Source organism: Dermacentor albipictus, chromosome 10, assembly GCF_038994185.2.
Source record: "Dermacentor albipictus isolate Rhodes 1998 colony chromosome 10, USDA_Dalb.pri_finalv2, whole genome shotgun sequence".
Taxonomy (NCBI): domain Eukaryota; kingdom Metazoa; phylum Arthropoda; class Arachnida; order Ixodida; family Ixodidae; genus Dermacentor; species Dermacentor albipictus.
Window position 1 is genome coordinate 92,943,490 of NC_091830.1, and position 14,165 is coordinate 92,957,654.

At 44.1% G+C, this 14,165-nt stretch overlaps 1 protein-coding gene across 2 annotated transcripts in view; it reads right to left on the bottom strand.

Annotated features, from left to right (window-relative positions):
- Positions 1-386: 386 nt before the first annotated feature.
- LOC139050637 (cathepsin D-like) overlaps positions 387-14,165 on the bottom strand; it is a 29,685-nt gene continuing 15,906 nt past the window's right edge. For both annotated transcript variants that reach the window (XM_070527228.1, XM_070527227.1), the window contains 5 exons: positions 11,850-12,031; positions 6,281-6,534; positions 5,756-5,894; positions 2,113-2,208; positions 387-613 (listed from right to left, as the gene is read on the bottom strand). In XM_070527228.1, coding sequence (XP_070383329.1) covers positions 455-613; positions 2,113-2,208; positions 5,756-5,894; positions 6,281-6,450 — 564 coding nt within the window. In that variant the 5' untranslated portion in view covers positions 6,451-6,534; positions 11,850-12,031 and the 3' untranslated portion in view covers positions 387-454. The remainder of the gene's footprint in view (positions 614-2,112; positions 2,209-5,755; positions 5,895-6,280; positions 6,535-11,849; positions 12,032-14,165) is intronic.

A 14,165-nucleotide genomic window follows, 5' to 3' on the forward strand; every position in this document is an offset into this window, starting at 1 on the left:
TGAAGAAAGGAAGAGTGCTGTCGAGAGAAGAAGCCGCCATAGTAGTCTGCCAACACTGATCTGTCTGCTCGGTAGACTCGCCCGTGTGAGCGGGGCACGTCTGCGGGGAATTCGTCGCGCCGGCTGACGTCACTCGATTCTACCCACATCACGCTCAAAAATGTCCCTCTTGTGTATACTCCTTTGTAGACGCTGTTCCGTTTTGGTGTGATGAAGGGAATTCCTCCCTCACGTGGGTGCTGTTACTTTTGCAGAATGGCAGAAGAAAAAGTTGACAACAAGTCATGCCAACGGCTGTAATCTGTTTTAAGACAAATGTTCTCACACAGACTACGGCAAAATAAATGTTTTTTATGCGAGCCAAATCCCAAGCTTGCCTGCTTCTTCAATACAAACGGGCACTTGCGAAGTTCTGAAATCAAATTATCATTTGACGACGTAGACGTAGCGCTGCTTAGTTGCTTGGTTTCTGGACGTATGCGAGGGCAATTTCCTTTCGGTTGTTCCATACGCCAAGATGGAAGAACATACAGACAGAGCGAAGGTAGTTCTGTCCCAAGAGCCAGACTCCTTCTTGTCCTACAGCGAAGCCACTGTAGCACACAGTGCCAACCTGCGATCACCATGTAAAGTTGTAAGTCAGACACATCGATTAGTGCTCTCGTGTTATGTGTTACATGTACTATAGATGATTCTTGGAACTTTCTCCACCTCTGCTCTTCAATATGTACTATAGCAAACTCTGATTGGTCGCAAATGGACACAGAATTATGCGAAGCCATCATATAGAAAATATAATGGGAAGTGGTTTTCAACGAGCATGGAGCCTTCTTTCTTTTTCTTTTTCTCACGCTATTTTATCAGTAAAAGTAGTGTGACTACCAAAGTAAGACGAATACACTTTATGCCACTGTGCTTTTAGGTCTGTTCGTTCCTTCCGTCTTTGTCTTTTAGCCAAATCCAACGTGTTGATCTGCACCAACTTCAGTTGATTTAATTACTTTCTGTTCCGTTCAGGCGTTTCAGAAAGGTGCGGATGACAACAATAAATGGTCAAGTAAGAGGGGAAAAAGGCATCCTGTTATTCAATCTGGGTGAATGCAAATAAATGGACAAACTGCGCAGAAGTGTGCCGCCCATATCTACAGTCCGCCAAGGTTGTCTACAGAAAAAGTCATATATAACATTTATAAAAGTTGTCGGCAACGTTCTTGTCATTGAACACTCGCACCTCTCCTTTGAATTATCAGCATGATGAACGAGATGAAATGAAACCGAGGGCTCAATTTTCGTATTACTTATACCACAAGAAGCGAACAACTAAAGACACCAGGGAGAGCATCTGGGAAATTGCATGTACTTAGTATTTGAATTAAAGAAATTATTACCGAATGGAAATGAAAAAGCAACTGGACGCTGATGGGGCATAAACCCATGTCCTCGTCATACGCGTGCGATGCTCTTACAAACTGAGCAACCGCGGAGCCGTTTTCCCAATACGATGCACTCGAAAAACAATAGCATGTCACTCAATGCATTACTGGATCCGATAAAAGAAACTTGCACGACGGTGCATTTGGCCACGCCACGATTCATTGCAGATGCTGAGTTCTCGTGGTGCAGTTCGCCCCCTTGCCCAGATGCGTCCCACGTTCAAATCAGGTACGCCGTGACAAAATAAAGTGGACGCCATAGACATTTAGTGAACGGCAACGGCGCATTGTGCTCTGTGTACTCTCTTCCTTAACAAGAACACGTCTATATATCCGTGCACGATGGTTGTGGAGCTTGTATTTCTAGAGGGACAGTTTGTGTCCACAAAATATGTGTGCACTTTTCCTTAAAATAATTTCGTTTTTTTTTATCATGCGTTTAGATTGCCAAATGAAAATTGCATGTAAAGATCTCTAAATTGGGAGTTGCACAGAGCGTACTAAATACGCTCGTTTCTTTCTTTATGGGTGGAAAATAAGTTGAAAGAGCTTGACTGGCAACGGCGTGGGGGGCGCATATTCACCAGTTCGAGTTTCTAGTTGTTTCAAGAAATAAACAGACAACAAAAGTTACAGTTACAACAACGATCCCTAAACCAACGAATTAACTAGCTATTACCTTAACGACGTAGTCCTCGGGACCCAGTAGCATCGCAGAACCGGCAGCAAGTACGACAATAGGCAGCTCTGGAACTCTTTCACAGTCTACTGTGTACTGTAATGAAAAACAAGAAAAATTAAAGAGAAGTCGAACAACATTGTCGCAGCGCTGCAAACAGCAAGCTAACATCGTTTGTTGTTCATCTTAATCCATACCGCGGTTCGTGAAGGCGATTAGATCCCATTATAAATAAACCCCCTAGAATATCTGCATTCTTCTGAGTAGCGACATCTAACCTCCTCTCCCGACCCTCCCTCACTCGCAGCCTGCGTAGGGCGCCATGTCCTTCCCGACCTCCTGAAGCGGAGTCTACGCCGCTTCTAGGGACACGCTGCAGCCGCGGCCCGAATGGCACACGCGCATTATAGGGACATGAGAGGAAGCTCTAGCTCGGGTCCAACTCCGACGCTGCCTATTCAAAAAAGATGAAAAACGCAAAGACGTCTTTCTGAGATAACCGCTGGACCGATTTTAATGATGTTTGCTGTATTTGAGAGAGAAGGATAAATTCTAGTGAATGTTGGAAGCGGCTTTTCGGTTTGGGGGCCTGAATTTATTAAAAAAATATTTTCAAGTATTCGGAAGTTTTGAAAAAAAATAGAAACACGAAGTTTATAAATTAATAGCTCTGCATCAAGAACAGATATTGCGGCTCTGTAAACGGTATGCATTAGATCGTTCAAAGCGGACAAATTGGATTTGTCATCTTATGCCTTACGTGAAATTCTTACGTTGTGTATAAGAGTTCTGCAAAAGCTGTACCTTTATATTAGCAAATTTTCTTATCTTCCTGTGTGAGGTATCAATTTTGACCCCGTTAGATGTGCTATTAGACTGAATTCACAGAATTGTGATACCTTTTTCCTTGCTGAAAAACCGAGTTGTAAACTTTATGGTTTCGTTTTCTAAAAATTTCTGATTTTCGCCAAATTTTATTAAAGATTTACGACATAAATAACAAATTAAAAACAAGCAGTCACTAGATCTTAAGCTTTTTTGTTTAAATGCAACACACTTCGTCAAATTTGGTGCGGTGGTTCGCGACAAAAAGGAATTCTTCTTTTACATGTGTTTAGATAGAAGCACCCGAGCTAAAGCTTTCCCTTAAGAAGCTATGTGTTGAATGGGGAAACTACGCTTCACGTCAATAAAACGTGCTAAAAGGCGGCTGCGGTAGATGTACGCAGTCAGGGGCGCTATGAGGTAAAGCTATTCCAAACTTTTCTGTTCCATTTCTGCAATCATCGCTCCACCATTGACGAACAACTTTTTTTAACAACTCCCTCTTCGTCTGTCTGTAACGCGACGTCACCAAAACCGTAGTGTTACCGCCGTTTCTTTTCATCTGATATGATGTTATCACACTGACTATGCATTACTGCAGAGAACAAAAGAAAAATAGTTATTTCTAATTCGACGCCTTTCTGCCATTAATCATCATCATCAGCCTGGTTACGCCCACTGCAGGGCAAATGCCTCTCCCATACTTCTCCAACAACCCCGGTCATGTACTAATTGTGGCCATGTCGTCCCTGCAAACTTCTTAATCTCATCCGCCCACCTAACTTTCTGCCGCCCATTGCTACGTTCCCTTCCCTTCGAATCCAAACCGTAACCCTTTATGACCATCGGTTATCTTCCGTCCTCATTACATGTCCTGTCCATGCCCATTTCTTTTTCTTGATTTCAACTGAGATGTCATTAACTCGCGTTTGTTCCCTCAGCCAATCTGCTCTTTTCTTATCCCTTAACGTTACTGCTATCATTCTACTTTCCATAGCTCGTTGCATCCTCCCCAATATGAGTAGAACCCTTTTCGTAAGCCTCCAGGTTTCTCCAGGTGACCTCCAAGTGACCTCGTATAAGCGAGGAAATCATTTGATTGGTCTCCTTAAACAACCCTGCGTGTCACCGTCCAATGGTTGCGTCGGCGGTTATGCAAATTTGACGTCAGGAGATTGGAAGAAAAACATATTGGAATAGTTTTTTGTTATAAGGGCCCAGGAATCCTAAATGTGTAAGAACCGAGGCGCTTCATAGGAAGTGCATACGCCATGAAACGCCAAACGCTGTCACACGTCTGGCCAGGTTCCACGTGCAACGCGGCGTTTCCGAGAATGGTCGTGCCAACCGCAGAATATCTTTCGGAAACGTAAAAACACTGCAAGATAAACGCGCACAGAAAGACTGCTCACTATAATTGCTCTCCAGCCAGCCCTGAAGTTCGCTCTCAGCAGCTTTAGCAAGTGACTGCGGGAGGGGAACAGCGTCAGGAAGAACATGGCTGTCGGAAATGAAACTCGCCCAATAAGATTTGCTGGCGGCGCTTCAGAGCTTGTCGATACAGTAAGAAAGCAAAAATATCTATGGATTCTAATTTTAGGCGGAGATTATGACCTCCTTCATGTGGTTTCATAGACGGGAAGCCGTGCATGCTAATTACCTGATTTAGTCAATAAGAACCACTGAAGGCTTAAATCGACAATGATCTAGCCATCGTTAACGACTCAACGAGAAATGCACTTTTCTTTAGAGTTCTTTTTATACCTGGCTTCCAGATTATTTTCCTGATAGTATGTTTCCTTCTGATTTTTTGTCGCGGCAAAGAACGCAATCTTATGTGTGCCACCAGCCCTATCTCTGTTGCCCCGTAAGGTGAGAAGCAATGGTTATTTAGCTAAGAGAATCTAGAGAGAGAAAGTTAAGCCCTCACTGCTAAACTCTGAGGAACTACAATATGTACATTGCGTAATTTAGTTCCTTTTCCTAGCTTCCGTTACTTTTCCCGGCTTCCCAATGCGGCCATGACAGAGCGTGGTACTATGGTGCACTACGGATTCGCTTACCTTCGTCAAGCTTGCAAATATGCTTTCGCAACAGATCGTTTCAGAGATTTATGCTCCAGAAAAACAACCTTGTGTCATTAACCAAACTGAATAAACACACCTTGCTGTAGCGCGTAAGACAATTAAGTAAAGCACATTCGCAGAAAGGATCAGGTATCATGCGCTCAATCGACGTGTCCGCGTGGATATTTGTTTTTAGTGGAGTGTTTAGTATGTATATATTACCTGATTGTTGTGTCGAGTCATTCAGGTTGAAATATCTGTATTACGACTTTATACTTGGATGATATCTTTCTTTCCCGATCCGCTGGCAGCTCGCGTTATCTTAAGGTTGGACTATGCACTATTATCTGATTATTGTGTTTTCTTCTTTGTATAGTTATCTGTATCTATTAGCACCTCCCTTCTGTAATGCTTCATGTAAGCCTTGAGGGTACTTGAAATAACATAAGAAGGACTTCGGAAGGATCTGTTTTTCTCTCCATTATAATAGATGCAATTACGTATATAGGATATACGGATATTCAAATAGGATATTCTGCATGGTTCATTTCAATTTACTTCAAGTTTTCAGCTGGTTGAAATTCGATCCAGTGATTATTTACGATTTACTACGCTGCTTCTTCATAGTCAAGTCAAGCAAATGGTTTTATGTATATTTAATTAGCTGGCAGTGACACGACACCTAATACCACTTGCTTATTTACTGCCAGTATTACGGTGAAGCTAATAAATCGATTGCATGAGATACGCACCTCACCTTGAGCGCTTCGTGTTGCTCCAAGGGCCCAGTGGATATACTTAATGAACTTCTCTGGCCCATAGATGTATGGCAGTGCGGAAGCAGGCTTGGCAGCGAATGTCCCCCATAAAGCCAAATTTGTGATTTTTACGCTGAGTATGAGATGCAAGACAGAAATGAATCAGAAAGTGATTCCATAGAATGCGATACCTGCGGAGATATCTATAATTAAAGCGCTGGACTTCACCTTTAATTATACTGATTAGGATCAGTGGTATCTATTGCGCATCCTAGACGCCTAATACCTTTACCTCCCTTTATTTATACACAGTTTATTTGCTTAAGGTGGGATGCTGTTCATCTACTACGATCTCATGCAGAACCTGAAGAGCAATCACTTAATATATTTCGCGCAGGCATTCTATCACTCAAGCACAAAGGAAATTGCTAGTAATTGGTATAGCAATACATGTCTCTGGTAGGGCAATTATTGAAATGACATACCTTACATAGAGTACGATACCAAGCGAGTACTTACTAGTACATGCGAATGGACCAGTCTTGTTCACGAAGAGGCAGTAAACGTAGATCTCCTTGATAATGATCCGGGTCATAGTCCCCGAACTTAATCTCTCCATCTGCGCCGTCAGGTGTTTTATGAAGGTAAAAGCCGAATAAAGGCATACACAGTAGGCGTCGCTGGTTCATCGTATCGAAGACGGACCAGTGCTCAGGAAGTTCAGGCTCGGTTCCAAGCCCTACGACACCATCGAAGGGTAGACCGTTGTAAATCTGTAATATGGATTTAGAAGTGCAATAAGAAAAGTTGCAGCCTTCCGCCTATTGTGCGTCTGCGAACTCAAGTAGTGCGATGCCGGATACTTCCCAGACTCCCGCCAGTGCTCACGAGTGTGTTTAGAAATAACGCATTTAATACTACAGAAACTCCTCAATTATTATCACACGAAGCAAACAAGGGGCCCTAGATGACGACGGGCAGTACCCACATGAGCACACGGCTGATGACAGCTGCAATACAGCAACAACGCAACGTAGGAAATCACAGCAAAACGCCCATATACCGAAGCAAACCCTGTCGCGAGGTCTTGACTGCTTATTCTATTATTGTCGTTTGTTATCTGACGAGAACTTGGGAAAACAAACAACGGCCGCATATGTAAAAAATCTAAGACAAACCCACGAACTCAGAAATATCAATTTAAAAAGGCCGATGTCGCTGTGAATTGTTTATTCAGGTATCCATTACTTTCACTACGCACAGAATTTTTGTACATATTTCCGAATATATTGATGTATGTCTTTTGTACTCCTTCATTACGCAATGCCTCTATGACTGCTGATATATTTACTAAATTATATCACTTTCCGTAATCTATGAGAGTAATATAGAAAAGTTTATTGTACTGCGCAGACTCCTCGTTTACCTGATATGTGGCATGGTGGTGATTCATTGTAGAGCATCCCTTCCGTAATCTGCGGCCAGTCCGTTCTCTTGGTGGACTGAATTGAAGTGTTGCCGATATGATATTGGGGATTACATCGGTGAATATGCTACGCACTACTGAGAATAATATAGTGGGCATATAATTCTACAACTGTCTGACCTCTCCCTTCTTATGGTTTTGTTTCATGTTGGCATTCTTCCAGCTCGCTAGTACAGTTGAAGTCGAGAGGCATTGCGTATAAGAGTCGCAAGCTTTTCAAGCAATAGATCTCATCCACCTTCGATTAAACATGCCGTTATTAAACCTTCTGCTGCCACTTTCCCTCTTGTCATGTCTTGTAAGCCTCTCATACCTTCATCGCTAGTTATAGAAATACTCTCAATATCCTGTTCATCACTCCTTGGAATTAAGGTAGCACGGCTACTCTATAGGTGTACAGGGACAGGTCAGTATAGAATCCTTCTGTTGCGTTTATTATATCATTGAAATTGCTGATGACATCCTCCTCCTTATCGTTCAGGGCTTACATCTTGCTTTCTCCTATGCCAAGTTTTCTTCTCACTGATTTCACGCTGCTGCCACTATTGACTGCTTGCTCAATTGTTCCCACGTTATAAGTTTGAATATTCCATACTTTCTTCTCGTTGACCAGTTTTGACAGTTTATCGAACTCTAACGAATCCCATGAGGTGGTCAATGTTATGCTTTGTCATTGCATCATTACGTCCTTCGTTACTTGGGAGAGTATACCTACTGGTCGCCTTGGTGTCTTTCCTTCCACCTCAATTGCTCTTTATGAAATCAGTCACTATACGGTTTCATTCATTACCTCTATATTGTCTTCATCATCCTATTCTAAGCTGCACATTTGTTACGAACACCAGCCTGAAGTCATCTCCTTTTGCCCTTACTGCGTTTAGGTAGGTCTTCTCGACTAATTTTGCTGTTTACCTCTTCCTACTGAGAGACATCCAAGTCCTCACTAACCTATGGTAACTACTTGTTTGCCCATTAGGGCTTGCCAGATCCAATTAGTTTTATGCTCTTCCTGAAGAAGGCATTCATTATTCATAGCCTATTCCTTTCTCGGAATTCTACCAACCTCTCGCAATATATAGTGTACCTAAAATATATGACGTATTTGCCAGTGCTTGTTCCCCAGCTTGGTTTTTCATCACTTTTGCACTGAAGTCGCCCATGACTACAGTATACTAATCTTGTACGTTTTTTCAGTGCTCATTCAACGTATTCATAAAACTTCCATTTCTTCATCATGACTAGAGGTCGCAGCGTACGCTCCTTGCAATACCTTTACTCTATCCCTGCTACTCAGCTTTATAACGATGGCTGCTCCCCTCTATTTATTGCTGTATAGTTATTCAATATTGCACGGTGTGTTATTATGGATTATAATCCCTAACAAATAATCTCTCTTAACTGGAAAATCTCTCTTGCAGAGGACGTGGCCGTTAGTCACTACTGTATAAGCCTCACCAGTTCAAACTTCAATAAGGCCGATAATATCCCACGCATTGCCTGATAATTCCTCAACGAGCCCTGCTAAGTCAGCCTCACTTGAGAGGGTTTATCTGTTAAACGTTGCCATGATTTCCAGTGGTATTCTGTCTAGATACAGAGATTCTTAACACCCTCTACCGCACCACAGGTCTGACCACCTCCTTGGTCAGGTGCTCAGCCGCTGCTAGGGACTGACGGCCATGGGTTAATTGGTGGAGTCATGAGAGAGGCAGTGGCAAAATACTGCACCAGGGCGGCCAATTATTGTTCGGGTAAGGGAGTTCCTTTGTTGAACATTAATTGAATCTAATTTGCTTGCGCCTGGACTAGTATAGCTCCACTGGCTCTCGATAAGTTTCTTGCCGGTGTCAGGCACTTCTCCAAGCTTGAAAATATGGGGGACTTGAGCATAATTAAAACTTATGACCTTTAGATTAGAGGCACGGTGTTCTACGTCTGTTCCCCGCTACCACATATACCATGCATGCCAAAATTTTACTAAAAGGAGGGTTCCGCTTCTAGGACCTTGTGATAATGCCTAAAAAGCATCACACCTGCAGTCGATATAACACCAGGTCAAAGAAAAGACTTCTGCGATTCTCGTCGGCTCTCTCGAAGGTCGTTAAGTGAGGCATACAAATTGCAGCCCTTAATAATGCCTTAGTGCCTCCATGCCTGCATCATATACAACGCCAGTTTGATTCAAGCGCGATTTGCAGAGGCTTTCCTTGGCAACCTAGCAGAAGTGCTAAAGAGAGAAAAATGTGCAGAGGCGCACCTTGACAGACGAAAAGAAGCCCGCTGTTTGGATTCCGTGTGCGCACAACGTGTCCTTCAAGCTTAAAAGGACGGCGTGCCACGCAGGGATGCGTGCGGTCTATTCCACACCACACAAAAAAAAGTGCACAGAAAAGTAAATTCGGATGCCTCAAAAGCCCCATTATGCATCGAGATATGCCGTAACGTGTGCGCCGCCTGCTGTACAGGAGTCGTCTACGACATCGCTTTATCGTGTGGCCAGTTACACATAGCACAACATCGGGTGATGCACCGAGAGGCTGCGGCAGCATAAAAATTCTTTAATATCGTGGACCAGTAGCAACCACTCCAATCTTTGGTAAAAAATGTGGATGCCTTCCTGGTTTGAGTACGCATTGCAACACTGCAAAAGTACACATTTAAACGGACAAAGTAAATCTGTGAAGCCTGCAGGATCGCAGCGAAAGGTGCAGACTGTGTAAGCACCAACTCAATTAGTTTGTTAGATAAAGAGATTGAACTCATTGATGGCTGCCTACTTGTGAAGGCGAACCCAGGCAAACCGTAGGATGTATCTTGCAATGCGTCGTAACACTCTCCTCCTGCTAGGGCATAACTTTTCAAAACACGCGGGGGGCTAGTTGGTTAGAATCGATGATAGAGTGTATAAGCGCGACTGAACGAGGACGTAGCAAGAAACAGATACACAGAGACAGCGCTTCTTTGAAACATGAAGTCTCCATAGGCAATTTCGTAAGGTTTTTCGACTTGGGATTGCACTTTTTCCCCAAAACGACCTGCTGGAGTTATCAGCCGAGAGGCAATAAGCCAGTCCAACCATTTCATTCTGTTCATTTAGAACTCGTAGAACGCGCAGTAGTAACATCGTGATGCAATAATTATATGACAATGTCATCTGACCACAAAGTGGAAGCCAGTTTTAGAGATCAGGCCAAGCTCCTGGCAGGTTCCGGTTACCCGATGCGTATGCTCACCTCTGTCACGGAAGTCTTCAGCAGGAAATGTAAAAACGCATCGAGTGGAAGGCGTGCCACCGCTAGAGCAAAGAAAGCTGCTGTGGAAGCATACATTCATTGCATTTCCTATATTCTCTGAAGAATAGCGGCAACATCTGAGGTGGACGTGGTTTTCTCTGCCCCTGAACGTCTACAGAAGCTGTGCAAACAGGTTAATACAGAAATTAACAAAAGGCACGCATGTTCTACTCAGCATCGAAAACATTTTGTAACCTGCACTCATAACGTTGTCTATGGCATTCCACTTTCGTGCCGAAGAACGTATGTTGGCCAAACCGGCATATGCATCAATGAGAGATTAAAAGAGCATCGATATAACGTCACTAGGGTAATCTTGGTACGTTTGGGTATTGATTGCTGAGATTGTTCCTGCAAACCCATGTTTGAAAGTACTTCCATTCTGTATAGGGCTCAAAGAAGGATGACAAGGGAGATAATGGAAGCCTACGAAATAGCAAAATTACAGGAAAGGCGCATGAACAAGGCTTCAGTGTCGCTACCTGAAATTGAGATACGGTTCCTCGGTTTATTTTTGTAAGCATTGGGGTATAAGTTTTCCCCATGCCTTGCACACGGGTACAGTTTATCGATACGCACCACTGAATGTTGCTTTTTTTTTCCTGTCACGCTTTTTTCCTCTCGTACAGTATACATACATCGATGCATGCGAAAATAAAATCTATAGTTGAAAGTGAAGCGCTGCCTCTGCGTATCTCTTTCTTGCTACGTCCTCGTTCAGTCGCGCTTATAGACTCCGGACAACGGATTAGCGCGAATGACGCTATAAATATTGGCGGAAGTGATCACTGTAAAGTTTTTGCTTCTCGTTTTTCCCTTTGCACTGTTTGAGACTACTACAACATATGAGCTACTCTGAGCAACTATCTTAGTTCTTCTTGACTCTAGCCACTTAGTTTCTGTAGCCACTAAATAGGCAGTTTTAGGCACCTTCACTTGGAAAAACGGTTACTTTAAAGTAAGTCTTGAGCTCAGGACACAATTTCGCTAGGTCAGTGCTAAAGTAAGATGACCCTCCGTGGAATGGAATGCTGTAATGTTAGCCCCAAATACTTGGCAGCAAATACATGTAAAAACTCCAGATGCTAAAAAATCCATCTGGTGTTCCCCACTAAGGGGTGCCTGATAGTCATATCATCTGTTTGGCACGTAAACCTATAAAAAATGAAGTAAATCATTATTCCTACACATTGCCTCAAATATTTTTCAATCGTTTTCTGCCGTGAGAGGTGATCAATATCTATTTCAACCCAGACTGCCGAAGTGGCTGACCCAGAAAGAAATAGTTCATTCCAAAAGAATAGCAAACCTTAGGATCGATGACGGTTGCTTCAACAAAAAGCTGGTCCGTGAGCTTGATACCACCTATGTCAATGGTCTCACGTGCGGCAGTTCCTTTGATGCCGTTCCCAGCAAAAGACGGGACGTCGACCCATATACCGTAGTGAGAGTACGAAGAGGACTTGCGGTTGTCGTACAGCTTGCGATCTCCTAAATTTGGGGATAAGGTAAGCTCAGTTGAAACTTTGTATGGAGGGAGTGCTTATAAAAATGTTAAGAACACAATTTAATAATGCTGCATCACATAATATTGTCTTGTGACCATCAAAATACAGAAGCAAAACTGGTAATGACGAAACAAACTTTTATTAGGGAAACTTGTGCTCACAAAAGCAGGTTACACTCAAAGCACCACGACAGCGGCGACCGTCAGAATCAGATCAACGGGTCAAACCCGATGGCTTTTATACATCACTCATCGAATGTTCGGGAGTAATCACTGCTGCGCGCATGTCTTCCAGAACGTCTACACAATTCGCGTCACACATACATGCAATCAGATTACACATGCTTCGGCAACAACAGAAAGCCGTAGAACCACTGATAACATTCGCGAAACTGGTATCCATGTGCGCGCGTACTGTGTTGAGCGATAAAATTTGTTAGACGGTGAACCGTGGTCACCCTATAAAGAAGTACACGTGTCAGTACCCCCTTCTGATGAAACATCGTACCGGTGCTACAAAGAAACACAAATGTGAAAACAAAACCACCCATAATAAAAAGGACGGATAATGACAAAATACCAAACAAATTAAGTCCCTAAGCTCTTGAGCGAGCGTATAAAGGCTTAAAAGCATTACGTGCATGACTTCAGGTCATGCGCAGCACCACTGTGTTTTCGAAATGCCGTCTCGCACGACCTTACAGTCCACTGTGCCAATGCGTCGGATGAACTTGTAGGGTCTGAAATAGAGGCGTAACAGTTTCTTCGCTAAGTCCTCCTCGGCGTTTAGGTTTCCAGACCCAAGCACGGTCGCTGGACAGATACTCGATGCAGTAGCGTCGAAGATTGTAGTGTCGGATGTTGGGCCTGTGCTGGTTTTTTATGCCCAGGCGGGCAGCCTGTCAGGCTCCTTTGGCGCGCTTTTGAAAGGCGGTAACATCGAGATTCTCTTTGCGGTGACGTGCGGCAGCATAACTTAGGTAGTCGTCGCCGTGTTCCGGCCCTAAACAAGCTTGAACGGAGTGACCTGCGTTTATTTCACTGCCGTGTTGTAAGCGAAGGCTATGTAGGGCAGCGTGGCAACCCGCCTGTTGGCTTCGACGACGGCCAACATCAACGCCTTAGTACCTCCACCAGATGTCACATGGCAGTGACCGTCATTCACAGTTTTGCTACTGTGTTTTCGACGGTCATTACCACGTGACATTGGTGGAGGTGCTGGTGCGTTGATGTACCAAAAGTCCCACCAAAGCCGTGATGGAAACGCGAACCGCGAAGACAGCACCAACGTGTCCAAGGACCAGCGAGCTAGCCGCAGAATGGAAGGAGTGCCCGCGAAACAAGGACTTTTGCCTGAGACGACCACCAACGTCGTGCCCAAGTCAACAACTGCAATGGCAGTCACCGGCCTTCCGTGTAACTTTGTTGGAGGATCTGTAAATCTTGCTGGAGACTTTCAAAAGCAACTCAGCATTCAACAAGCGGACCCCTGCGGATAAGCTTGGTGATGTGTACATTTCCTTGGAAGACGCCACGATGACATTATTCGAGAACCATGAGTCCACCCTTACAACGTGGGACCTGTTCCTCAGTAACTTCCTCAGGACCTTCAAGAGCGTTCTCCGAAAGCAAAGGGCCGAAGTTCTATGGGAAGCCCGACTGCAGCTCCCTAACAAGAACGTTGCCATTTTTAAGGAAGATTTGAACCGTCTATTGCGCCCCGCCGGCCCGGAAATGTCCAAGGAAAAGAAAGCTCGCCTTGTCAGGCGTGGGGTCAGGCAAGAACTTTCTGCGAGAATGTAATGAAAGGCAATGAAGACCGTCAAAGAGTTTCTTCGCGAGCGCACAAGTATCAAGGAAGCTTTTGAAATCTGGAAACAAGAATTCAAGGGCCGCATGATCTCACCAAAATTGTATCGCAGCGCCAACGACTTGCTTGAGGTCATGAGAGCTGTCGTGAGGAAAAAGCTTCGCAAGTTGTTCCCTTGGATTTGACTGCCGAAACCTCCGGCGAGGAAACTGAGCAGTCAATAGGGATCCCTCAATCCCCGCAGCGTCACCTGGAATGGCTGACGTACGCCGCCGTAGCCCGCCGTCGCGTTCGTACTTCACGCCCGG